A 25,235-nucleotide genomic window follows, 5' to 3' on the forward strand; every position below is an offset into this window, starting at 1 on the left:
GTGTCCAAATGTTCTGTGTGCACATGATTCTGAGAACAATGAGGTCCAACGATACCTGTGTGCACTTTATCACAGCTCATGTGGAGAACAATAAACACAGGATTTAAACACAGACTACATTTCAACACCTTGGCTGTTTATAGGCCACTTTAACTCTTATTGATTAAAACATACAGTTAATTATTGATATTACTTTATCGATTATGTTATAACTTTATATTAAGACAGTAGAAGTGGAGTTATAGTTTTAGCACAACAGCAGCTGAGGCTCTAAATGTCATTATGAGTCTGTGGGGTTCAGCTGACCTTTAGCTTAAAGGTCGAGTCCACTGGATTAGGTGTCTCTCAGCAGTTTGTCTCCAACTTTTTCATTTACTAAACATTTAAAAAGAAGCTGATGATTTTTAAACATGTAAATATTGATTTTTAAAGGAGCCATGTCAGGTACAGTACGTGTAGCTAAGCAGCTAGCTGGAAATGTGAAGGAGCAGACTTCCATTTCCTCTGCAGTGTTGGATAGTGGGAGGCACCAGAAGCTCAGGGAGCCAGTCCTGTGTACCTTACACAGGCAGAGTCGCAGGTTCGATCCCAGCCTGGGCCCCATATGCTGTGCCTCATCCTGTACTAAGCACTGTAGCATAACACACACCTAATCAGATAAGAGTGAAATCACAGCAGCTGACAGGCTGCAGGATCCAACAAGCAGGCTGCTGAGGCAGCTGTAACTAAAACAAGTGCGCCATCTTCCATCAGCTGTGAGCTCCTGCAGCTGAAAGGCAGTATAGATGTGGTTTTTTTTATGTTTAGAGGTTTTTATCAGAAAGACAAAGTACAGATGAAACACAGATTTTGTCTCAGACTTCATTTATTAAGACTTCATCATTCCAAACAGCGTTGATAGAATCACACAGTAAAGCCTTCCAGCGGGTTCTTCTATTCATTCTGATTAAAGGCACAATTAGAGGAAAACTGAGGCCGCACAAGTCGTCAGTTTTTTATTCAAGTTCATATTTTTGGCACATTTTTTGGTCTTTGTTTTTTTTTTTGTGGAATGTGTACGTTAGCTTATCAAGCAGTTTCCACACCTTCAGCAAAAAGTTGAATCAAAGAAGGCAAAGAATCTCTTCACATTTTCAAACGTTCCAACATCAGACCTGCCGTCTCAGTCCCTGAGGAGCAGGCCGCTTGTGGAGATACATGTTTTTATTTTTTCATATTATTATGAGAGTCAGTCAGCGAGGTCTCACTTCTTGGCGTGTTTCTTGCAAATGGCGATGTACTCCAGCACGTCCTCGGGGGAGCCCATGGCCACAGGAGCCCGCTGGTGGATGCTGTCTGGCTGGATGTCCAGGAGGTTCTCCAAGCCGGTGGAGGCCATGCCGCCCGCCTGCTCCATGATGAAGGCCATGGGGTTTCCTTCATACAGCAGCCGCAGCTTTGAGGGGAAGGAGAGGTGAGAAGAACTGAGCACTAGTTAGACTCGTTACACAACATCTTCAACATCCTCCCTGTGCTAATGTAACATTATTGCAAATAAAGAGGGATGTGGAGAGTGAGGAAACAACGTTGTGACACCGTCTTCAGCGTCATGTCAAACCAATGACGGAAAGAAGAAGTATGTTTTGACGAAAAGGTGTCTGATGGACAAAGGATAAAGGACACTGTGTGGATGATATTTAATAAAAAACACCAAAACTAACTCATGTTTAAGCAGCTGCTTGGTTTCAAAATGATCAAAAACAGATTCAGAAGCACCTGACCCCTAAAATCCAAGATGGCCGCTCCAGGAAGTACGGCATAATAATGTGCCATGAGCCAGTCTGACTGAAAATACGTCAGGCTGTGACTGACCAATCGGAATCAAGCATTCCAACAGTAACATTTGATAGAGGAAGGCGTGTTTACCTTTCCCTGGGGACTCTTCACGTTTCCTGGGTACAAAAAGATTCCTCCATACATCAGCGTTCGGTGGACGTCCGCCACCATGGAGCCGATGTAGCGGGCGTTGTAGGGCTCGCGGCCATCCTAGGAGACACAGTTGTTAATGACTCACTCATGTTCATTCGTGATCTAAAACATGCCTAAAGCATCCTGACGTCAGCGGTACCTGAGGGAACTTCTTCATCTGCAGGTACTCTGTGACCGCGGGGTCGAAGTGCTTGGAGTAACCTTCGTTCAAGCTGTAAATCTTCCCTCGCTTCTTGATTTTCACGTCGCGCTCAACCAGGATGAACTCACCCAACGCCTGGTGAGCAACGAGCAGAAGAACGCAACATAAACACAAACATGTTTCTGGTTGCCCTGTGACCCTGCACGGCAGGACAAAGCAGGTTCAGGTCATGGATGGATGTTTCTGGTACAGAGGAGCACTGACCGGGTCCAGCATGAAGCAGTTGACTCCCTTGCCGGTGGAGAGCACGATCATGGTGGCGCTGCCGTACAGGGCGTAACCAGCCGCCACGAGGTTTCTGCCGGGCTGCAGGGCGTCTTTCTCAGAGGGCTCGTCATCTGTGGTCTTAGCATTAGCATTGTATCGTCATTCAGGTTTATGTCTGTAAATCCAGGACTAAAGACTTTATATGTACCGCTACAGCAGCCTTGGTACCTTTTTGTAGATGGCAAAGATGGTTCCGATGGAGACGAGACAGTCGATGTTGGAGGAGCCGTCCAAAGGGTCGAAGCACACGACGTATTTACCCTGAAACAGTAGCAAAAAACATATTAATAAAGCTGTTAACTGTCCCAGAAATGGGTTATCTGATCAGCATCTTATCGCATCTTGTGAAATATTTCAGGGAGTGTTTTATCTTCAGGGAGTCAATTTCTCACAGCCCGCAGCTTTCTGTAACTGAATCTGTTTCTAAACATAATCTTAACCTGATGACCTGAAGAAAACCAGTCGATCCAGTTTTAGCTTTTTCAGATGATTCTGTATCTGTGATGAATGAGAACAGGTCTGTCGGGCTCGGTGGGCTCAAATGTTCCAGCAGAGAGAACATTTTGGTGCTTTATCTGATCAGCAGAACTCCACAGCAGCTCCAATCACTGAAGCATAATACACACAGGACCTGCATCTCTAGATGCATGTTCACACACACACACACACACACACACACCCTTGTTTCCGGATCCACGATGATGGCTCTTTCGTTCTCCTCGGACACCAGCACGCAGGAGGTGAAAGACGACTTGAGCATGTTGATGACCAGGTCATTGGACAGAATGTCCAGCTTCTTCACCTGGTCACCTGTCACATTGGTGCTGCCAGCAATCCCGTAACTGATGACACACAGGAGAAGAAAGTGAGGCGCACACAGAACCAGACAACCAATCAATAAGCACACAGTGTGAAGGAAAGGAAATCAGGCTCAGAGGTGATTGACTAACACAAGCAGGATGCTGCATGTCTAAACCTTTTAAACTTTTAATAATTAAACCTAACCAGAAAAGATCAGAAATGTGCGCACATTAAAAGGATTCGACCCGTCTTTGCGCATTTATAGACGGAAGTGGTGCACCGTATAAAAGTGGGCGTGCTGTGCGCAGGTATGCGCTTCCTGATTGGCGCACTGAACCTCCCGTTCGTTGCAGCGTGTATGATGGTTGAAGTTTCACAGTCATGTTGTGAGTAAAGGTGCAACAGAGCAGGTTAAAGTCGTGAACAACATAACACTCACAGGTGGGCGATGCCAGCTTTACGCACGGCGCTGGAGATGGCCTTCACCGCCGTGCACAGCGAGTTGAGCAGCGTGGTCATCTCTCCGGTGCCTTTCGCCCTCCTGCCCTCCTCCATCACGAAGCGGGTGATGGTGACCACATTGGTGTCGAAGGCTCCTCGGTCGGACATGACGATGTGTCGTGATGGGTCTCCCTGTGAGCTGGCGGGGAGTGAAAGTTGGAGGAAACGCTGCAGGACTTTAAATGCGCTGCAACGCGGAACTCGCGCAGAGGGGAGTGAAGGCAGGAGGGCCAATCCAGAGCCGCTGGAGAGGTGTGGCCCGGCTGGAAACACTGCACGCTTTGTATAAACTCGCCCGGATAGTCATGAAATGATATTGTTACACCGATAGAGAAATGTGACCAGAAGAATAGAAGCTGCGTTTGCCTGAATTCAAACTGTCGTTGCGCAAAAAAAGGGTCGCGCACTGTTTCAACAGGTTTGACAATAGAGACATGCGCACTGTTCTCACTCTGCTGAACTTTCCATTGTTCATATTTGCACATTTGAATAATGAAAACTGTATTTTTTTTTACTATTTATCGAGACAAAAACCTGCCCTGTAGGCAGCGCAAATCCAGGAACTGGTGCATCTTTAATTATTAAATACTCTGAAGAAACCACATTAGCAGCAGATGGCACCTCACAGTCTTCATGGTTTACCTGGGCTCAGTGTCTGGTTTGGCTTCAGAGTCTGAGTGTTTGCTTCTGGAGAACCATCCAGTCCCAAGTCTCTGCACTCTGGAGTCGTTGTTTTATTATAAAACCAAGGCCTTCCTGGATTTAGTTTGGCCTTGATTATCTTGTACCCAGTGGCGTAGGAAGCATTAAAAATGTGGGGGTGGGGGTGGGGGGGGGGGGCACCTTCTGTGGGTGGGTGGTGGAAAAAAAGTACATCAGTATATTATGAAATATAATATAATAATATGAAGTAGTTGCGATTTCCCGTGGATTTAAACAGGTTGTTAAACTATTTTACCTACAGAAGTAAACACTTAATGACTATTTCAGAGACAGATTCAACAAAAACTCGGTGACAAACAGAAACTAATTCCAAGTGAAACAACAGTTTTGTCAAACATACCGGTGCTACTACACTAACAGCCTCCATATCTGAGGCCGTCTCTCATTTACAGAGACAAAAAACTGGCAAATCACATAGAAAAATGAACCAAACTGCTTAATGCAGATAATACTGAAACACTAAAAATACAAACCTTGTGGATGTGTTTATAATGACGCCCTGCCTCATCTGCTACATCAGTGTCCCCCTGTTCATATAATGCTCCACTGTGTCCTGACGGTCCATCACATGTATTTTATTCTTGCTGATAAGAATAGGAGCAGGTGACTATGTGTGCACTGGCTAGGCGAGGCTGAAGCTAGCAGGCTAAACAGGAGCTAACCTGGCCTTATTACTAATATGGGTTAATGCTGAAAACAACTCTAACTCCCTGTGTCTTTGTTAGGAATCTCCTCATGTCCACTGTGTCTGCGGAGGGAGCAGAAAAGGCAACAACATGTCATCAGACAAATAAAACCGTCTACTGTAACTGAAAGTAAACAGCAGCTTCCTCCCAACTTTTCTAAGTTGATTTAACATCAACCTAACGTCACCTGGGGCCATGTGACAAACAGTCAGGCTTCAGCATGAGCTGGACTTTGTGGGATGACACTGACGTCACCTCCTCCAGCTTCGACCAGCACCGACGGTTCTCTTTGTGGTGTTTTACGCTCGCTCAAAGAAAGCCACTGGCTTTGTTAGGTCCGTTACTATAGTAACGGTATTGCAGGGTCGTTTATTAAGACCTTCACACTGATCCATGTAGTTTCTGCACAAAATCCTGATTCAAGATGCACCTGACCACAATTAACAGGCTACGGAGTCTATGTGAATTTATGCATTTAAAATAAAATCTACAACAAAACAGAGGACTCTGAAGTGAATGTGTGAATTCTTGGAATTTCTCCTAATTTTTACGCATAAATATTGATAATTTTCTAAAATACAGAGCGGCCTCTGTGGCTACTGTATGAGCTATTAATGCATCTTTATTCCAAAGTTATTTACTGAACAAGTGGAATTCTGATGCTGTTCCAGAACTCCGCCACCAGATGGCGCTCTTAGTCAGCCTCCCTCATTCAGGACTCTCTGCTGTGTTCCAAACTAGTAACTAACTTTTTTTTTAAGCTTATAATTAACATCAGTCATATAATTAACCAGTGTATAGTAATTATTTACTTTTACTCAACTTTGAGAAAAACTTTTATTTTCATTTTAGGACTGATCTCCAAAAATCATTCCTATGTCTTGATATTAATCCGCCATAAGTGACGTTAAACGTTCTAAAGAACTATATTGTCTTGCGGAGGAGCCACAGGTAGGATAGATTTGTTAAATTCGACATCATAAAATGCATTTTTACATATATTTAAACACTTCAATTAAAGTATAGATTGCTTTGTTGTTGTAATGAATGTGGTTAATAACTCAGGCGTCAGTTCAGGAAGTTAAATTGAGTTTTAAAATAGTGTATCAACCAACAGGTTAGCTAGCTCTATTATTAAAGGCTAACCAGGGCTAACTGTTACTCTAAGCTAACAGCACGTCCGGGACTTCTATGTAGAATAAATGTCTCAGGTGTTTAGCTCTGCTCACCGTGTCTCAGCAGGTAGAACTAGGCCAGCCGTGCAGCAGCAGGTAAGCTACACCTGTAGCACCCACTGACCTTCCTATTAGCGGCGCTAAGCGGACGGAGCTCGTCTGGGCCCCGACTGCGCATGACCGCGGGTCAGCAGGCTGCCGTGTGTGCTGCTGAAGGACAAGTACAAAGAGGCTGCTGCTGCTGCTGCAGACGTGCCGTGCCGTGCCGCGTCAAACGTGGATAAACTGTGAAGCTGCGGAGTTTCACACATCATCCAGACAGGTTTATCATCCGAGAACTTCAGTTTAAGAACAACTTGTAGCCCTAACAGGGGAGGAGGAGTTGGACTGAAGTCCTGGAGCAGAGCCGGGGAGAGACACTTGGCGTCGGGTAAGCTGACACTGTGCAGCCGCACGGAGCTTCTAAACACTACAAACTGCTGTATTATATATTTACATATATACATTCGAACAATGTGAGTGTGTTGTTTGTGTGTGTGTGTGTGTGTGTCGGTAAAGCCATGTCTGAGTCCTTGGTTTAATCACTTCGTGTAAGTTCAGTGCGTGTTCGCCGCATGTCCTCGGTCAGGTGGTCCTGCAGCGAGCAGACCAGACAATCCCATGAAGCGCTGCCGGTTAATCTGGATTATGTTTAAAGTCATATGGTGTTTGTTGCACCTGCTCGTTCTGGTAATCTGTCTGTCGCTGTGTGTTTTTTTTTCTTCCTCTTTGCGCCACACAGGTGTCATGCGTTGAACTTTGAGCTCCAAGTGCAGGAAAAATGGTTAAAGAAGGATTGTTAAGACACACTGGCCATGTACCCTCACCTCCAGCACAAGAATCTCATTCCCACCGCCTCCTCCTCAGAACTTGCAGTACAGTACAGTACAGCGCTTGACTCCTAACAAAAGCGTCTTTATGGCTTTGCTGACATTTGCTGTCATCAGCTTGGAAATGCTGCATACAGTGCTAAATGAATCCACTGCCGGTCATATCTGGTGTCCACAAACCTGCGTTATTCCTCCAGGGGAGCATCTCGGGGTCAGACTATAGTGGGGAAGGGGGACACACACCCAGACCTGGATGGTGGTCCCCATTGTGTTGGTGAAGAGCTGGGGGTCAAACAGAGGGCTCTTCATCTCCTCCTGACCCAGAGGCTTTTCCACTTTTCTTCCCCAGCTCTCAATTGATATGTCACCGTGGGGGAAGAATATAGGGATTGTGAAAGAGGTTTAATGAAATTCTTCAGCTACCAGTGTGGCACTTTTGGCATTTCTCTGAATCCATTTTTCTGCACTTGGGTATATTAAGTAGAGATTTGCAGCAGTGCTTTCATCCATGAGGCCAAACAAAGCATTCCTTCAGACATGAGAGTCCTAACCTGGATGTTGTGTTCCTTGTGGAACTTTGATCTGGATTTGTATTTTTATTGCAGTTATTCTAGATTGCACTTGATTATAGGTGGACACATTTCCCACAATGTCATGTAAATATTGTTTTCAGCACTAGAACCAACATATTACTCACATTTGTGTTGATATACACCGAAATGATCTCAAATATGCAGGCCTAACTTACCTAGAACCTTCCTGGAAGATGCCTTTCTGCGTTTTTAATTCGCTTGCTGCTAAAAAATGACAGGGGTCAGTTGTCGTGTGTCAGAATGCACGTCCACAGATGTGTTTTGGGACCGTATCGCCGCACCGCTCGGCACTAGCTATATGCCAATATATGATTGACTGAAAGTATTCCCACAGGCTTCATCTTCCTTCTGGAAAACTTTCTGCTGTAACACAAAAAGTGTCTCCAAACCTTCTCTGATAACAGCCAACAGGTTCATATTTAATCATGCCAAATGCTCCATCACTTAAAATACTACTGACCAGCAAATTTATGAAAATGAGGAGTCATCTGGACACACACAGAAAATATTTTGGAATAATTTGGCTTCTAAAAGTCCTCTAAAACATGGGGTTTTCTCTAAAATGATAAAAAGTAGACCATAAACTATTCAGTTTTGAGAAGCTTAATGCGCTGAACTTTGTCACATTATATGACTTGCCTGTGTTCAGTGTGTGAGTCTCCTGTTTACAAGTGTTTCTCTGGCATTTCCCAGCTTGCACTGTAACAAGCTTAGTGCAAAATCTGTACATTGTGCGTGTCTTAGAGCAACATGCATAGCATTTCACAGCTTGGTTTCCACACTTCAACACGTAAGCAGGTCTGGTGGAGGTGCAGCCTGGTGTTGGATGGTACATCAGGCTTAGCGGTGCCCTGGCTCCACATCATCAGGCCAGGGGGTTTGCTCAGCCTGTGTGGACATATGGCAGAAGTCTCTCAATTAACACCTTGGTGAGACGACCCTCCTGCCCGTGAGATCAAAGCCGGGCCTCCACTGCTCAGATGTGTCACCCCCTGCCGAAGCCTCCCTGTGATTACGACTCCCATCCCTCCAGTGTTTGTGCACGGAAAATGACTTCCATGCGGCGGCCCTGGATGAGCCGCTCTGCACTTCAGAGCCGGCGCTTGCTTTTCTTGCGGGTGTACAGTTTTTGGTGGAATCCTCGCCGTGGTGTTTCCTCTGTAATTTTAAGTGAAGCGGGTGCTGAGTTGCAATTTTAGCCTTGGTCAAACATCTGTGCATACTTCTGTCCCACTTGTGCTTCTCTTTGCATGTTTTAGTGCTATAAATATACCCTCTTTGGTGAATTTTGTGCATCTGTACTCCTATCACTGTTGGATAAGCCAGAACAAACCACTCTTACTGGTCTGAGGGGAGGTGAAGGCAGTTGTTACAGCTGCTCAGGTTTTAAAGTGTGGGATGAAGGCCTACATAAGCCTCAGGGACTGCCCTGTTATTACAAGATCAAAATCTACTTTGAATGCTAGATGTGCTTAAACTAAATAATCAGAGCTCTCATGCACAAACCAGAACATCCACAGAACCATACAGAAGTGCATATTTTAAATGTTTGGTGAGGTATTAGATTAGAGATATCACATGGGCATGAAAATCTGAAATAACACAGCCTGCAGGGCTGCTGACCAATAAAAACAATGAAGAAAAGTCAAGCTTTAGGGGAATCCTCCTAAAGGATTTCCAGCAGCTCTGGGGCAGCTGCCAGGCCAGCACTGCATTGTTTGCAAATTTGCAAGGAAGTCATTATTGTGTGTGATCAAAGCTCTGGCAGCACTGCTCAAAAATCTGTTTAAATCAGTTCTCACTGGATTTAGAAGCTCGTTAACAGAGTCAGAGCAGCCGGAGGTGTTTGTGTTGGCTAGAATTGGATTTATATCAAACCCATGTTGTGTTATATAGGATGCTGCGGCATGTTATAGGTCATTTTTGTGAAGAGCGAATGCTTCTAGAACAGTAGACGATCTGCATGGAGAGGCTGACAAATGGGTGTCACAGAAGCAAAGCTGCTACAGATGTGGTTTAGTGACTGTCATTCCAGCTAGAGTAGGATTGAGCCCAGACAGCCTTTAAGCTGGATGTGTTCACACCTATTTTCAAATCTGGCTAGCACACACTTGTGTCCGCACTCAATCCGGCTTCATCCAGCATGTTTGCGGTCCTCCAAACCACTAGGTGGCGCCTCGTAATATACAGATTCCGTTCAGGCTGTGGTAAGACCACGTGTGCGCATGCGTTGTGCGGTTTTTTGTCCGGTGTCGCGCCCTGTGAGCCGGAAGTAGCATGTCGTTAGCTGGAAGTAGCATGTCGTTAACTGGAAGTAGCATGTCGCTACCTGGAAGTAGCATGTCGCTACACCTGCGTTCACACCTGAGCCACCTCTCGTGGGTGGATCTAGCCGGATTGAAACCAAACTGGATACTGCCGGATTCGAGGTGTTCACACTCGGAAAACAAACATCTGGATAGGCCCGAATCCCGCTTTAGCCAGATTTTTTTCCCCAGTGTGAACGGTGTATGAGAGAGGGGAGGGCAGAGGGGCACTGTCTCATCTCTGATTAGCCTTAGGGTAATATTTAATCGACATAGTGATGCTTTTATTAAGTCTGCTGCCTCCATTTGTTGTTATGTCATCCTCAGGTCCTTTGACCTCTTCTTCACCAGCCTTAGTGCATTGCTAAACTCTATATGATACTAAACCAAATTAAACAAACCCTTAAACATAAAGTTGAGAAGTGTTCATTTCGAGAGCCCAGGTTTATAACTTTCTCTCTGGGTTGTTGAATTGCTCTGGTCCTTTGCGTCCAGAAGCAGCCCGATGAGCGGAAGCTGTTGTTGCTGATGGTCAACTTGATAAGCTCTACTGCCTTCAGGCATGTAGTGCTGACGTCCCTGCCGCCGGTGTCTGCTCAGAAGGAGCGAATCAACTGAAATTCTTGCACTTCAGATCGCTTTTTGACACAGTCAGTCATTAGACATCACAAAACATCCGCAGAGGAATCCTTGCCTGACATGTTGTTTCTTTTGACCTGGATAAGCTCTCATCGTCATCGTATGGAGAATTGTTAGATGATTCATTCCTGCACGCTCCAACTTGTGTAAGAGTGGAGGTAAAATTGTCGCGGCACACATGAGTGAAGGAACTGCTCCGTGTGGATGGGATTAACCCTGGCTAAACCTTGAAGTGTGTTTCACAAAGATGTTTTGTTTCCTGGTATGTTAATCCCTCTCTTTCATTTGCTCTCGGTCCTCGGGTACTCTTTACATCAGAGGTGATCATTGACTTTTGTCATGATGTGTACATCATGTTATTTCTACGCAGTTTTGGAGTGATTTCACGACACAAAGCAGATGTTAACAGATACTTCTCATAAGCATGACATGCTCACTGGAGAGACTCTTCTCCTTGATGAGGCTTGTTGTTAGAGATGATTGTTTAGATATTTTGCTCCTCAAAACATTTAATTATCTTTAACTACAATACCCATGCTTGAAAGGGGCCGGAGATTATTCACTTTTATTCAATGCTACTATCATATTGACATCTCATAGTGGCCCTCTTTACCTGCAGCCTCTCAGCAGTAAAGATCGGCAACATTTAGACAACTTTTGCTAAATGGATAATAACGAGGAAAGCGGACAATCACAACGCCAACACACACGAGAAGCTGCGTGTGGAGGTTTTTTGTAGGGATGTCCCGATCCGATCGCATGATCGGGCCCAATTACGTGATTTCAGACTCGATCGGAATCGGACATTACCTCCCGATTAGGACTCGATTATATATTTATTAGGACTCTCAAAGTTAACGCCTTCTGTACAAGGTGTGTCCTGTAGTGTAGGGGTATGACAGTCCTGGTTCGAGACCTCGATGAGCTGCTGGGTGTGTGACATCTCCTAGCGTGGCGGTCTGGACACACGTACACACGCGTTTTGCTAGGATTGGATCGGGACTCGATATCGGCAGATACTCAAAATTAAATGACTCGGACTCGAGGGCAAAAAAACCTGATTCCTAGTTTTTTGGTTTCTACACATTGGACGGTAAAGTCGTGTGTTCTCGTCAGCAGACCAATAGTGTGAACCAAAAAATGCCGCATTTGATCCCGATCACGTTGATAAACTCGTGCTTCTTGCAAATAATATTAGAAAGTGATTCGGTTAGTAAAGTTAGACTGTTGCTTTGTTTAAACTTGCTGCAAAGCTGTCGACGCGCCTCCTGTTATCTGTGATATACGTTTGGTTCAGCGAGTTTTTTTTGCTGCTCTTCCTCCGTCACCGGTAGCACAGTGACACTTTGACACTTACAGCGACAGGCATTAAGGCAATAATGGCAGTTAATAAAAAAGCCAAATGAACAAAGCAATTACTGTGTTGTGGTGTATTGATGGGGCATATTGGTGTTCGAATATATTCGAACATTTAGGTTTTTTTAGATTTGTTCGAAAGTGACAACACTATCACTAATCGTTGCAGCCAAAGATGAGTATTTAGATGATAGATGTGTGTTTGTCTGCTTCCTGTTTCCACATCATGAACAAATATCTGAGTTGTTTGACAAGAACAAAAGGTGACAAGCAGCTACCTCTGACAGTTGATGACATGAAAGAATTATGTTTTGAATGAGAGGGTCTTTCCTCCCTTGCGGTGTCATCTTGCCTCTTAGCCTGCTGTATAATTTATGACTCTTGCTGTATGATAAGGATCATCCTCATGTGATCATTCATTGTGTTGCATGATGTGTTGATTAGTGACTACAAGAGGACCACAAAACCTCAGTGGAGCTGCAGGGATCAGCAGAACATCCCGGCTTCTCTACAGCAAACATTCCTTTCAGTGCATATTGTCAGTTACCGGTGACAGTTCACTCTCAGTGTGTCATTATTCATTCAGGTGGAGTTGTGAATGAAAGACGAGTAGTTTGGAGTGAAAGGCCCCGCCTGTTTCTTGTACGTTAAAGCAGGACAGGGCAGGTGCAAAAGGGAATTCAGGGCTCAATTGATACTGTGATAATCCCTCAGCTATGCAGGCGTGCACAGACTTTGCTTGTCAAGTTAGAGCATTCCACAAGAAGGCAGTTTGGGCAGGGATTCAATTTAGAGAGCTAACCGTACGCAGGTGGCACGAAAGCCATGTTCTGCTGCTGCTTTGTAGCCATGTTGTGTCCCCACACTTTTATTTTCTACTGCTTCACAGAAAGAATCGTTAAATTTCATCTCCTGCCGGGGATGCCACTGTTTACGGCTGAGAGAACCCCACAGCCTTGGCCCACTAGTCACCAGGCTGCTCATATTACAGCCTCCCTCTCTGCCTGGTATTGTCAGGTTACAATGTGTGTGTGTGTGTTTGTGTGGCCGTGTTGCGATTGGCTCACGCTCCACCGTGTGAGACAGCGCCGGGTGACGTCTCCGTGTTAATCCCTCATTTCTCTGTGGGATGTTTTCTCTGCTCACACTGGGTGCCATCGTCTGCGACTGAAATGCGTTTACAAGAGACCGTTAAGACCTGAGGGAGGTGAGCGTGCAGAGTGTGTGAGCGTTGATGCACTATGGGTGTGTGGTGGGCTGCACTGGATGGCTGACTAATTGTAGTTTGCAAGCTTTGGAGCTTAAATTAAACTTTATTTTGCAGTATTTTGGAGCATTAGTCATGTGTTTCTTCTGGTTTCGATGGCTTAATGTGGCACGTAAACTGTGCTTAAACAGATAAAAACCTGTGTACACCAGGGATATAATGTTGTGAACCAGTTCAGGGGTCTCTAGCCAGTGTTTTGTGGGTGGGTGGGTGGGTGGGTGTAGGTGAGGCATGTCTGTTGTGTCTACAGCTGCTGCTCCACACATTCCCACACAGCATATTAGAACTATATTAAAAGAAAGAAAATCAAGGGAGAGTTGGAGAAGGAGGTAACCGCTCAAAAATGTCTGAGAAATAAACTTCCTGAAGTTCTCATGTGTAGTATTTGAGGATTAAAACTTCAATAGTTTGTTTCTGCTGTTTGAGGTTTTCCCTGGTAAACTCGCACCTTTAATCTCAAGTGTCTAGAATTTTTCTCTGTTGCAGACTAAACGTACAGTTTCCAGGAGATCTTAGTCTGATCCCGAGCAGACTCTGATATGTAGTGTTGTTGTTGTTTTACAGGATTTTTGATGAATTGTTATCATTCATCTATTTCTTCAAGTATACAGTGCTGAAGATGCAGTTTACACAACTGCCAACTAAGGAGTTGCCTTAGTTCAAATCATTTTCTGCCTCTTGGTCTCTTTGGAAAAATATATAGATGCAAACAATTGTCCCTTGAACTCTGTATCAAGCTCCTGTTATACAGTACGTCCAAATATTAACAAAGACAGAATGTGTAATCTAAAATAATCTGAAACTCAGATTTGAAAGTTACTCAGACTGTGTAGACTGTGTAGGGGTTTTTCCACGGCAGTAACTTGCAGGCCCTTTTCAGAAGAAACTGTTGGTCAGTACCAGCATGATTTTATATGTGTGTGTGTGTTAGGGTTGGGCGATATTGGCAAAAAAATTAATCACGATTAATTGTGGCATTTAGCCGATAACGATTAATTTGACGATTAATTGATGACAGTTGCACTTACATGTTTTTGACTCTAAATTGGCACAGTGTTCTAGCATGATACCGACAAATCATCAGTCAAGTTAACTACTTCACTCTAACAGGCTAAGCTGGTGATTAGGCACCAACCAGCCATGGAAATATGTGTTGATAATATTGAGGCACAAACTGCTTCAAAATAATAATGAAGCAAACATTTAAAGTAACTTTGTCCTTCAAATGTTTTTATCTTAAGGTCACAAAGCATGTCAACATTAAAATTAAACAGACAAATAGACAAACAAAGTTCAGAAAAGTCACATCAGTGATTATTTCAAGTTAAAAAATGTGTCTGCGCAAATGAACCTGTGACTGAATATGTCCCACACTAGTGCATGTTTTCACTCAGACTGTAGAACAGCAGCAGAAAAAACAAACAAATAAACAAACCGGACAATTTCACATTTAAATGTGTGTTTGTGCAAATCTACCTACGTTACGTTCTTCCAGCGCTTAGTTTGGTCGTAAGGAGCACAATGACTAAACGTACCGCGGATCCTCGGCTGAGTGGAATTCTTTCCAATATCTGCTGGAGGAGACTTCGCTGTTGTAAAGTTTTCCTTTCTTGCTGTGGAGTCCGTAAATAAAGATCGGAGTTTATTCATTTGATACGAGCAAAAATTCAGTTACTATAGCAACAACCAACGCTCCACGCTTCACCTAATGCATGTCGCGGCACTATATACAGCTGTAGTGTAGTGTTGTGTCCTCGTTGCGCTTTCTTCGTGCTCGGGCTTATGGTGACAGACGTTGAACTTATGTTAGGAACGTGCTGCTCCGCATTATTTAACTGAACACCACTGCCTTCCACCATTATTGTTATTGTGGGCTCACATGTGCACGGGTGATGGTGAGACTACGCCGCACACAAAAATGTAATCGCCGTAATCGATAAGTGGCAAATATTAATCGATTACAGTTTTTCTGACGATTAATTGCACACGATTGTGCATTTTGCACAAGCCTAGTGTGTGTGTGTGTACAGTAGTTGAGGAAGTGGTGGACAAACTGCTCACAGAACCACACTTTCCTCTTGGTGTACGCAGGCTAGCAGCAGGGAAGAAACATCTGCTTTACGTCCCGGAAGTAATTAGCTGGTCACTTAGGAAGATTCCTTGGCCTTGGCAGCAGACCTGTTGTTATCCAGTGTGTGAACATGGTTTTCAGTGAGTTAAAGTGAGCTCTTTGATCCTCTTTTTGCACCCGTTTAGGGAGCCTCTCTTCTAATTAAATGTGTGGTTTCCAGTGGTCACATGACCACCTGTTACTACAGTCAGGTGAGGACAGCCAGGCTCTGAAGTGGTCCCCCAACTCGGAAGCTTCTTCAGCCGGAGGTCTTTCATGAAACCTGTCTGCGGCCGCATGCCTTTGAGTCGGCGTATAAACATCTTTCCTGAAGAAGGTCGGGCGTTTCTCCGAAAACTGTTAAAGTGCAGCAGTAAATGACTTCCTCTTGCGGTCAGCAGGGCTTTGTTTACAGTGGAGATTGACTCCCTGGTGACACCATTGATCTTATCTGCTCCGGTCAAAGCTTCTGTGCACATAAAGGCACACAGACCACATGGAGGAGCGCTTTACCACGAGGCTGCATGGGAGGCTCCAACATCCCAGTTTAATTACAGTGAGAAAATACTCACTGCGACAGCTGTAATCAGCTCATCGAAGGTTGAATATAATGTTTGATCGTGATAACTTAATGTGTAAAGGAATAAAACATTGGGACTGTTTGGCCCTGTGGCTTTAGTCCTCGCCGCCGCGCTGTGGTGAAGTCAGCTTGACAATGACCCGGCAGCCTCTCAGGTTTCAGTTTCCACAAAGTCAGGGGCAGATCACCATGGCGACGCTGTCCACAGGTTCCCTGACCCATCCCACGTTCCACTCTTTGAAGAGTGAGGGGAGCACGAGGAGGCTTCCTTTAGCAGGATGCATCTCTTTCTATCGAGGTCGTCTTGAATGAATTCAGGCTAATTGTTTATTATCGGTCTGATCTCCTGTTATAGTGTTGTTCATATTTTGAGTCTCATGCATGATGATGGCAAACAAAAACATCTAAACATAAGTTGTGTTTTCTGTGATACATTATCACCAAACCAGTTTTACTTGCTGCTACACGTCTGCCTGTTTTGTTTATGTAAATCAGAGAGTTTACTCTTCACTACATCAGCTGACCTTAACCACAGGTGGAGCAGGTGACATGTTTGTAACCACCTGCAGTACGTGTGGTGGTGATCAGCAGGTGGTGGTTATTTACAAAGATCTTCAGATTTTCTCTGGAAGCATTTTAAACTCAGCGTGTCATGTGTCCTAATTATCTGCAGAGGTGAAGCATGGCTGTTTAAAACCAGATGTCGACCACACATTAATGTGCCAGTGCCAGTTTATCTGTTTTTGATGCCGCCGCCCTCCCTTCCTGTCTCATCTGGTCCCTTTTACATATTCAGTGACAGCTGCCACCAAATGATTGTTCTCGGCTTCCAGTGTAGCTGAAATAATAGCAGAGCACGCAGCCCACTGCTCGAGTCAATATTTGTTCACGGACGGCGCCCTCTGGGCAGCGGCTGGCGGAGGTTTTAGAGACGCTTAGTGACATTAGAATTCATAATCAGTCTGTACACAGTTTGAGAAAAAGTCAGACCAAGTACAGGTCAGCTTGAAAATGGGTTCATATGGTCATAGTTAATTGTGGGAGTTTGACTCACATGACTTCACATCACTAAACAGAATGAGCAATCAAAACACTGCTGAATCATTTTGACAGCAGTGCAGTGACGCTTCTTTTTTTTTTTTTTTTTTTTTTTTTTTTTTGAACCATCCCCAAAGGTGACATTTGAAAATTCCCAGAATACCCTGGGAGTTAATCCTTTGTTTTGGTGGAAGTGGAGATCCTCCCGGCGAACAGAGGGCGGCCATAATGCCACAGTGTTTCCACTGGAATGTTACTGCTATTGTGGAGCAGGATGACTCCCACTGGGAAGACACCACCGCTCCCTCCTCACCCCCCAACACAGCCCCTCACTGACAACACAATACAATGTGCTGCATTTATACCTATGAAGGCATGCTACTGTTTTTGTAGCCTATGACACTGTGACCACATTCCCAGGCCAAGATAATGAAAAGGATGACACGGAAGTCATTAGTTAGTCCCGCAGTTGTTCCAGCTTCCTCTCCTCGGTGATGGCTGGGAATCTGAGCTTCACACCAAGCCTGTGCATGCTGTATGTGCATCATATCCACGAGGAAGAAAATGTTCATTAATGCCCAGATAGACAGATGTATTTTTTTTTATGACGTCTGTGCAGGATGCGTTTGCTTCCATTGCCTCAGATGTGCTTTTTTTTTGTTCTCTTTCTTCACCTACCTCTGAGCCAAACACCCATTTGCTGTTTTCAACGACTTCCTGAAGCTGTTGAAGTTTACAGTACGAGGACCAGGGGTCTCTTTGTTGTCATTCTTAAAGATGGGAACGACGCCAAGTGTCAGTGCTGAAGGACGAACCCTCTCGGTGACAGTTTGTGTTTGTTAGTGTTTTTCCACATGTCCCTGCAGGCCTTGGAGAGCCAAGGATGGTCAGATTTAAAAACAAACCTTTTAACAGATTGAGTGATCAGTAAGGTAGATGGTATGGTGCAGGTGTGGCATTGGTTTTTAAGTCGCTCTTGCTTAAAAGTTTTTTTTTTTTGATGGTTTGTAGGTCATGGTTTATGTGTCTGAATCTGCCGTGACCGCTCTCTTTCTGTTGCTGATCTGGTATTTCCTCATTGCTTCCATCTCTCCCTGTGGGAATAAATTAGACTTTCAAATTGAACAAAGTGGCATGTGGACAGTTTGAAGCGTCTGTCAGCAAGGAGGCCTGAGGCTGCTAACGGGTGAAAAGGAAGAGAAGGGATCCCTCTTTGGAGGAGGTTTGTGCCTCATCGCTTCTGTTCCTCCCTCCCCCTCTTAAAAAAAAAAAACAGCTCCTTGTGCACCTTTTTATCTCTCCCTCCTCTCAGTGGAACAAATCATTTAGTTAATGGGATTAGTCCCATTCCCTCCTCTCCTTCCTCTGTCTTCTTTTCTTCTCTGGAGTCCTTGAGGTTTTTCCTGGAAAAGCACGAGAGGTTCAACTCAATGAGGAGAATGAGGAGGGAAAACTGAACTAATAAGGAGTAAGTGGAGGACTTACAGGCCTTTTATTGTTGATAAAACTTCAGTTACTGTGAAAATAAATCTTTTATTTGGCCAAATAAACTCTTTATCATCAGGATGACCCAGTAATGGAGGTCATAGCCCAGATTAGCATGCCTGATATCCCGGATGACAAATGACACAGAAGCCAGTTAATCAGGCCTAACTACTGATGTCACCACATTAAGCAGCACGGTCCTGACCCCTATGTGATAAACAATGAGGCCAGCTGAGAGGATCACAAAAGCCGGGCAGCATCGGGGCCAGCTGGAGTGGAGGTGCTCAACAGATGGACGTGAATATGTTTTACATTACATTGAAGGGGATGTTTTTATACAGAGAGCCCAACGATTAAAGCAGCAGAAGCAAACTGAGCGGTTACAGCGTGACTTTTTTATTTTTGTCAGCGTTTTTATCTCCTTGCTGTGTTTGATGATGGCTTGGTTAAAACATACAGTGCTGCTGCATTGATTGAGAGATTTATATCAAAGTGCTTCCAGAAGCGGTTTAATGGAAAACATGCTATCTTTCTGAGCCTTCTTGCCTTGTGGTTGAACGCTCTCACTCTGCCAGGTGTCTTTTGTTCCCAGGTCCTGGACCATAGCACAGCTGGGGCGGCCGCGGCCTCTAGAGATAAAAAAAACCCCACAAAAAACAGGCTCTTTTGAGGGGTCCTGATTGATTTCGAAAACAAATATAAACAAAAAATATATAGACTGATTTTCCATTTGCATTATGGCGGTCTCATGATTTTAACTGCCAATAGTTTGTACCTTAACATTAAAGTCATTGCTGTCCTGGCTCCACAGCCTCTTAAGCTTCACTCACGTTTTATGTGCATTATTTTCCAGTATAACATCTGTAAGAATATCTGCGTGTGTGTGTGTAAGATCACATGAGGCTGTAACTCCTCATTCTTTAATTGGAAGACTTGCTGATGGAGAAACCTTGAGTGCAATATTAAATATCAAAGGATGAAGAAAAGATGGCGCTTGGTACATTTAATGAAAGCTTGGAACAAGATGCTTTTACCAGCCTCTAAGGTACAGTATAAGGTGATAAGCTAGTGCTCGTGCTAAGCTAAAAACAAACCCTAACCACTCTCCTGCCCTTCATCCTGTGGTTCCTCACACGTTGCTTCCTTTTGGTACAATGTTGAATTACATCGGGGCGTGGACTGCTGCTAGCTCGTTGGTATGCTTATGTCTGGCTATAGCTGCTTTGAGGTTTTAGGTTAGCTTGACAACTTGTTACAAAAGCTGAGCTGTATCTGTGCATTAGTGAAACACAACTTGGCCTTCCCCTGGCAGTGGTCCAGTGCAGTGTGACTAATTAACACCATAATTAGTCCACCAGTTTGAATGCTTAGGGCGGTAAAAAAAAAAAAGCCCCATCAAAACAAGGCAGGTTTTATAGCAACAAAAGCATTTCTGACATAGCTGTCTGTTCAGCAGTGTTACAGACTCATTAACACAAATTCCACAGATAATTTATTCATAGGTGTTGAAGTATTTTTCTTCTTGTTTCTTTTTGTGGTTTTGTTTTTTAGGCTTGTTTTTTTTCCCCTCCCCTGCACTTCATGCTGTCATCACTTTAATTAGCTTGTTCTTCATTGTTTGGACGCTGTCAGAGGAGAAGGGCAGCGGTGGCTCTCATTGGTCCATCTCCAAAAGGTCAGCAGAGTGGGCTCACTTGGCACAAAAGCAAACATGGGAGCACTTGAGATGGGAGAATTTCTCCCACAATGCTTCTTTGAGCAGGCTGACAACACAAGTGAAAGCTTCGGGAGTGACGTTCTCTCACTGGAGCCGCATTGTGAACACTGATGTTGTGTGTTCAAAGCAAATGCTGGATCAGACATAGGTGAGGTGATGATCCAGTTTTTATAATTTTCAGGTGTGTGGGGTGTTTTGTTGGGAGTTTACATCCAATTTTGAGCCGACATTTATCAGTTGTTGTGTTTTTCTTGTAGTCTCTTAGAGAGGTAGCTGACAAAGTTAAAAGTAAAAGAATAATTCCACTAAACTAATTCCACGATCCTGTGATGATGCCACCTTTTGCTTGTGCACACGCAACAAGAATGTTGAAGAAATTCCACCTTCATTTTTACTTTTAAATATCATGCTGGCAGCAATGTATGTGGCTCATAAAGCGTGTTAGACTGGGCTGGTTTGCCTGTTCACACAGCGGCATGTTTGGCGCTCTGACTACCTCTGGCCACGCAGTTTCACCTCTACAGTATTAATGTGCACATTTTTTTAATAAATATAAATACTCAGTTCTGTTCATTGTGACAAACTGCAGAGACGGTCTGAGTTCTGAGGTTTGCATGGAGCCCCCACTGAGCAGGGTCCTCCCTCCCTGCCTGCATGGTGGTGTTCACCGGCCCATAGCTCCCCTCCGCCTTCATGACTCCACTCAAGAGCTAAACAAATAAGTGGCTCCAGGCTGTCCTTGGTCAAGTGCAGGCCAGACAGAGGAGAGCGTGTATCGGGGGGGAAGGGAGAGAGGACAGATACTGGGTCAGGAGAGGAGAAAGAGAAGGAGAAGAACCCAAACTGGACAAGTGGTACAGGGACAGGAGGATGACAATGGTGACAAGCAACCGGAGAATCGAGGCAAAAATTCTGATTTAACTTGTTTTGTTTTTAGCTTTTTGTGCTGGGGAAAAAAAATCACACAAAGGTTTGCTGGAACCTTTCAATGCAAAAAAAAATTCTGGATAAAGACAGTGAGTGTAAAAACTGTTATCTTCTGTTAAATAATTGTTTCAGTAATTCAGACAAAAATGCAAAGTTAGCATTTAAACTTTGTGACAGGTTTATATGTTTTCATTTGTTTTGTTGACCACATACAGACCAACCAGTAGTTTCATTTCTTATTGCAAAAACAAATCACTTTCTACTCCTTGAATCTGAACAGTCTTTGTCCTCCAGGGGGCAGTGTTGTCAGCAGGAGCGCTTTATGTGTTTGTGGAAGGAGTTGTGTGTCCCATACAGAGCAGATGACCTCCTAAATCTGTGCTCAGAGCGTCTTCCTGCAGCAGCGAGCTGAATAGGCTGATTAATGATGTTCCATACAGTGTGTAGTTAAGGGTAAAGGTATCCTTCTCTTTTTATTGTCCTGCATTTGAGGAAGAATAAAGAGAACCTCCATAAAAGAGCTGCAGACAGTCTTTGTTACAATGATCTGGTACAGTAAGTGATACATTTTCTCAGGGTCGACTTTGGCTCAAACTGTAAAATATGAAAACATGAGTTGTGTCAGAGGCAGCTGATTGGCTCTTTGCTGCAGGCAGTAATACATTTTAGGTGGAGTGCATGTGACACCTTTTTGTTATCCCACCATGCTGTCATCCTGCAGAAGAAAACGGATCCCCAGTAGTGAAAGATGGACAGAAAGGATCCTGTTAAACCTGCCGTTTGCTGCTGTTTTGTTTGCATTAGACAGTCTAACACCAAATTCTTATGAGGGGAACCATTGGAGAGCAGCTGTCAAGATAAACCCCAGACCAGATAAAGCACATTCCTAAAATAGAGGCACAGCTATCGCAAAACGGCTGTCTGAAATGTGCTCTCCTCCTGAGTTTAGGAGTTAAATACCATCCTCACAGCACCGATGTTGGCTCGATACAGACACACAGACGTTTGCAGAGCATTTTGAACTGCTGCTGTAGAATATGGTGCACATACAATTTAGCTGGATTCATGTGTCTCACAGATGGTCGAGTCTCTGTAATTTAAAATTCTCGCTTCAGAAGTTTTGATTCAGAGGATCTATTTTCAAACATCCATTCCTGGACACATGCTCCTCTAAATGTTCAGAAAGAGATAAAATGACGTAGACGTAGTCAGGAATGAGTGATGACTGGGGAACATAATGACGGGGGTGCATGTGTAATTTTCTTTTATTTCCATAATTACAGTCTTAATTGAGCAAATGCTTGTTGAATGTGTGTGTGTGTGTTTGTGTGTGTGTGTGTGGCTGCAGCAGAGGAAGAATAGCACGGAGCTGAAAGTGATAGCACCAGAAATAACCTGATGTGTGATTATACAGCAGTGGCACAGACTGAAAGCTGACTCATCATCTGACTTTATATGGTCAGACTCTGAAAGGGCTACTTTACCTCTTGTCATTAAATGACCCCCCGCTGTCTGTGACATTTAGACCCCGTTCACACTGGAGAAAATCAAATCCAGCCAGAGTAGGGTTGAATCCAGATAGCCTTTAAGCTGGATACGTTCAGACCTATTTTCGAATCTGGCTATCACACACGCCTGTAGCCTTGTCAGGGCAAAGATGTCATAATTCGACGGTTGTTTACATACGGCTTTTGTACGCCACCCAGACACTGTCCCTGTGAACCTGCAAGTATGATGTCGCTAGCACGATTTGCATTCAGACCTGAGCCAGATGTAAGCCAATCTGGCTAGATCCACCTCTAATTATAAGGCCCCGTTCACACTGGAGAAAGTCATTCCAGCTAGAGTAGGATTGAGCCCAGACAGCCTTTAAGCTGGATGCGTTCAGACCTATTTTCAAATCTGGCTAGCACACATTTGTGTCCGCACTCAATCCGGCTTCATCCAGCGTGTTTGCTGTTCTCCAAACCACTAGGTGGCGCCTCGTAATATGGCTAATAATGTGGCAAGCCGGATTCGCTAGCCACATTTGCGTTCACACCTGAGCCACATTTGAGCCAATCCTGCTAGATCCACCTCTCGAGGGTGGATCTAGCCGGCTTGAAATCAAACTGGATTCAGCTGGATTGGAGGTGTTCACACTCGGGAAAAAACACATCTGGATTGATCTGGATGCGGCCAAATCCTGCTTAAGCCACATTTTTTCCCCAGTGTGAACGGGGCCTAAGCTGGATGCGTTCACACCTATTTTCAAATCTGGCTAGCACACACTTGTGTCCGCACTCAATCCGGCTTCATCCAGCATGTTTGCGGTCCTCCAAACCACTAGGTGGCGCCTCGTAATATACAGAGTCCGTTCACGCCGCGGTAGGAGCGCGTGTGCGCATGCGTCATGCGGTTTTTTGTCCCGTGTCGCGCCCCGTGAACCGGAAGTAGCACGTCGATAACTGGAAGTAGCATGTCGCTAACCGGAAGTAGCACGTCGCTAGCCGGATTCGCTCGCCACATTTGCGTTCACACCTGAGCCACATTTGATCCACCCACGAGAGGTGGATCTAGCCGGCTTGAAATCAAACTGGATTCAGCCGGATTCGAGGTGTTCACACTCAGAAAAAAACATCTGGATTGATCTGGATGCGGCCAAATCCTGCTTAAGCCACATTTTTTTCCTGTGTGAACGGGGTAAAACTGGATACTGCCGGATTCGAGGTGTTCACACTCAGAAAAAAAACATCTGGATAGGCCCGAATCCCGCTTTAGCCAGATTTTTTCCCCCAGTGTGAACGGGGTATATGAGGTGGATTGAAATCTATCTGGATATATCCGAACTTGAGTTGTTCAGACTCAGAAAAAACTATCCTGATATATCCAGATACGGCCCAAATCCTGTTGTGGCTGGATTGATTTCCCCAGTGTGTACGGTGTCTTAGTTGTAAAAAAAAAAAAACAGTTCAATATTGTGCTGCTGGAAAAGCTTCCTGATCTTCCCTGAAGACAGGAAGTCTTTGCTTTTGTCCACATGTTTGTCCAAGTGTTTTCTTTTCCTCCACCCTCCTGACACCAGACTCATAAAGTAGCACACACAGTCCTGTCATTCCTGTAAGTTTGTCCCTCCTTGTCGGGATAATTGAAAGGCTTTGGGGGCAGGCTCTCCCTGCAGGGCTTCAAAGGGAAACAAGCCGCCGGACAGGCCGGGGTCAGTGCTGCGGCTCACGCTGCTAAGACGGTGAGGGACCCTGCGAGCTGAGGCGTCTGGCTTCCCTACCTGGCCCCGTCTTCTCCACAGTCGGCCCAGCAGCTTCTCCTCCAAAGTTTCAAAGGCATTTCTTAATGAGGGCCAGATGCAGAGCTGGGACGACAAGTAGCCGCTGCTTGTTCTGCAATTATTCACATTCACACACATGCATGTACGCATTAGCGCTGGCATGTTCCTGCCAGCACACAAACATGCAGTTATATTTAGTTCTTACCAAGTTTTTCTATCCTCCCAGAGACAATTAACCCCGGAGGATAATCTGCTGCGCATGCTGCGACACACAGTTTATGCTGCTTTCCGACATTCTGGATCAAAACATCCCAGTTTCTCTGGAGGCTTTTTCCCTGCATTAAAGCTGCTTTTATTAGGGGAAAAACAGCCTTGTTGAATATTCAGCGCAGCAGGCTCGAATCCCTCACAGCCTCCTCTCAACTTCGCACAATGTTTACTATTGACACATGAGTCACAAAACCTGAAATGTGGCACCACATCCTGCCCATTTTCTCAAGTTAGTGGCTTTATATGGGTGCAAACACACCGCGTGGCATTTCAGTCTGCATGAATGCGGACACATCTTGTGCAGATGCTTTAGATATTTAACTATTTTTATACCCTCTGCCAGCTAGTTTACTCATTCACAGAAAGCCTGTAGGTCGGCCAAATACTCCCTTAATGTTTTTCATGTGACTGCTGGGTCAGTCAGGCCGTCCTGGCTGTGCAGACCTGAGCAGATTTTTTTAGATCTTTGGATTGTCTAAATGATTGTGAT

The 25,235-nt window shown here is 44.6% G+C and overlaps 2 protein-coding genes across 4 annotated transcripts in view; one reads left to right on the forward strand and one right to left on the reverse strand.

The window, feature by feature from the left end:
* Window positions 1–871: 871 nt before the first annotated feature.
* Window positions 872–3,952, reverse strand: LOC114440954 (fructose-1,6-bisphosphatase 1-like). The gene is made up of 7 exons (XM_028413639.1): window positions 3,678–3,952; window positions 3,117–3,279; window positions 2,606–2,698; window positions 2,375–2,515; window positions 2,108–2,245; window positions 1,906–2,025; window positions 872–1,435 (listed from the first exon to the last, which is right to left on the reverse strand). Exons 1-7 carry the CDS (start codon window positions 3,845–3,847, stop codon window positions 1,244–1,246), a joined length of 1,017 nt encoding a protein of 338 aa, XP_028269440.1. The 5' UTR covers window positions 3,848–3,952; the 3' UTR covers window positions 872–1,243.
* Window positions 3,953–6,573: 2,621 nt separating this feature from the next.
* Window positions 6,574–25,235, forward strand: part of kank1a (KN motif and ankyrin repeat domains 1a) — a 38,482-nt gene continuing 19,820 nt past the window's right edge. For 2 of the 3 annotated variants that reach the window (XM_028413563.1, XM_028413566.1), the window contains exon 1: window positions 6,574–6,753. The gene's annotated coding sequence lies outside the window, so the exon portion shown is untranslated. Of the gene's footprint in view, window positions 6,754–13,277; window positions 13,294–25,235 lie in introns of those variants that run through there. The other variant, XM_028413565.1, reaches the window with a different exon arrangement.

Source organism: Parambassis ranga, chromosome 9, assembly GCF_900634625.1.
Source record: "Parambassis ranga chromosome 9, fParRan2.1, whole genome shotgun sequence".
Lineage (NCBI taxonomy): Eukaryota > Metazoa > Chordata > Actinopteri > Ambassidae > Parambassis > Parambassis ranga.

Excerpts from the sequence above, each read along its gene's own strand:
- LOC114440954 (XM_028413639.1), bottom strand. The coding sequence starts at position 3,847 with ATGTCCGACCGAGGAGCCTTCGACACCAATGTGGTCACCATCACCCGC. Across the intron at positions 2,516-2,605 it reads TCTTTGCCATCTACAAAAAG|ACCACAGATGACGAGCCCTC; the intron begins GTACCAAGGCTG and ends GCTAATGCTAAG. Across the intron at positions 2,246-2,374 it reads ACTGCTTCATGCTGGACCCG|GCGTTGGGTGAGTTCATCCT; the intron begins GTCAGTGCTCCT and ends GTTGCTCACCAG.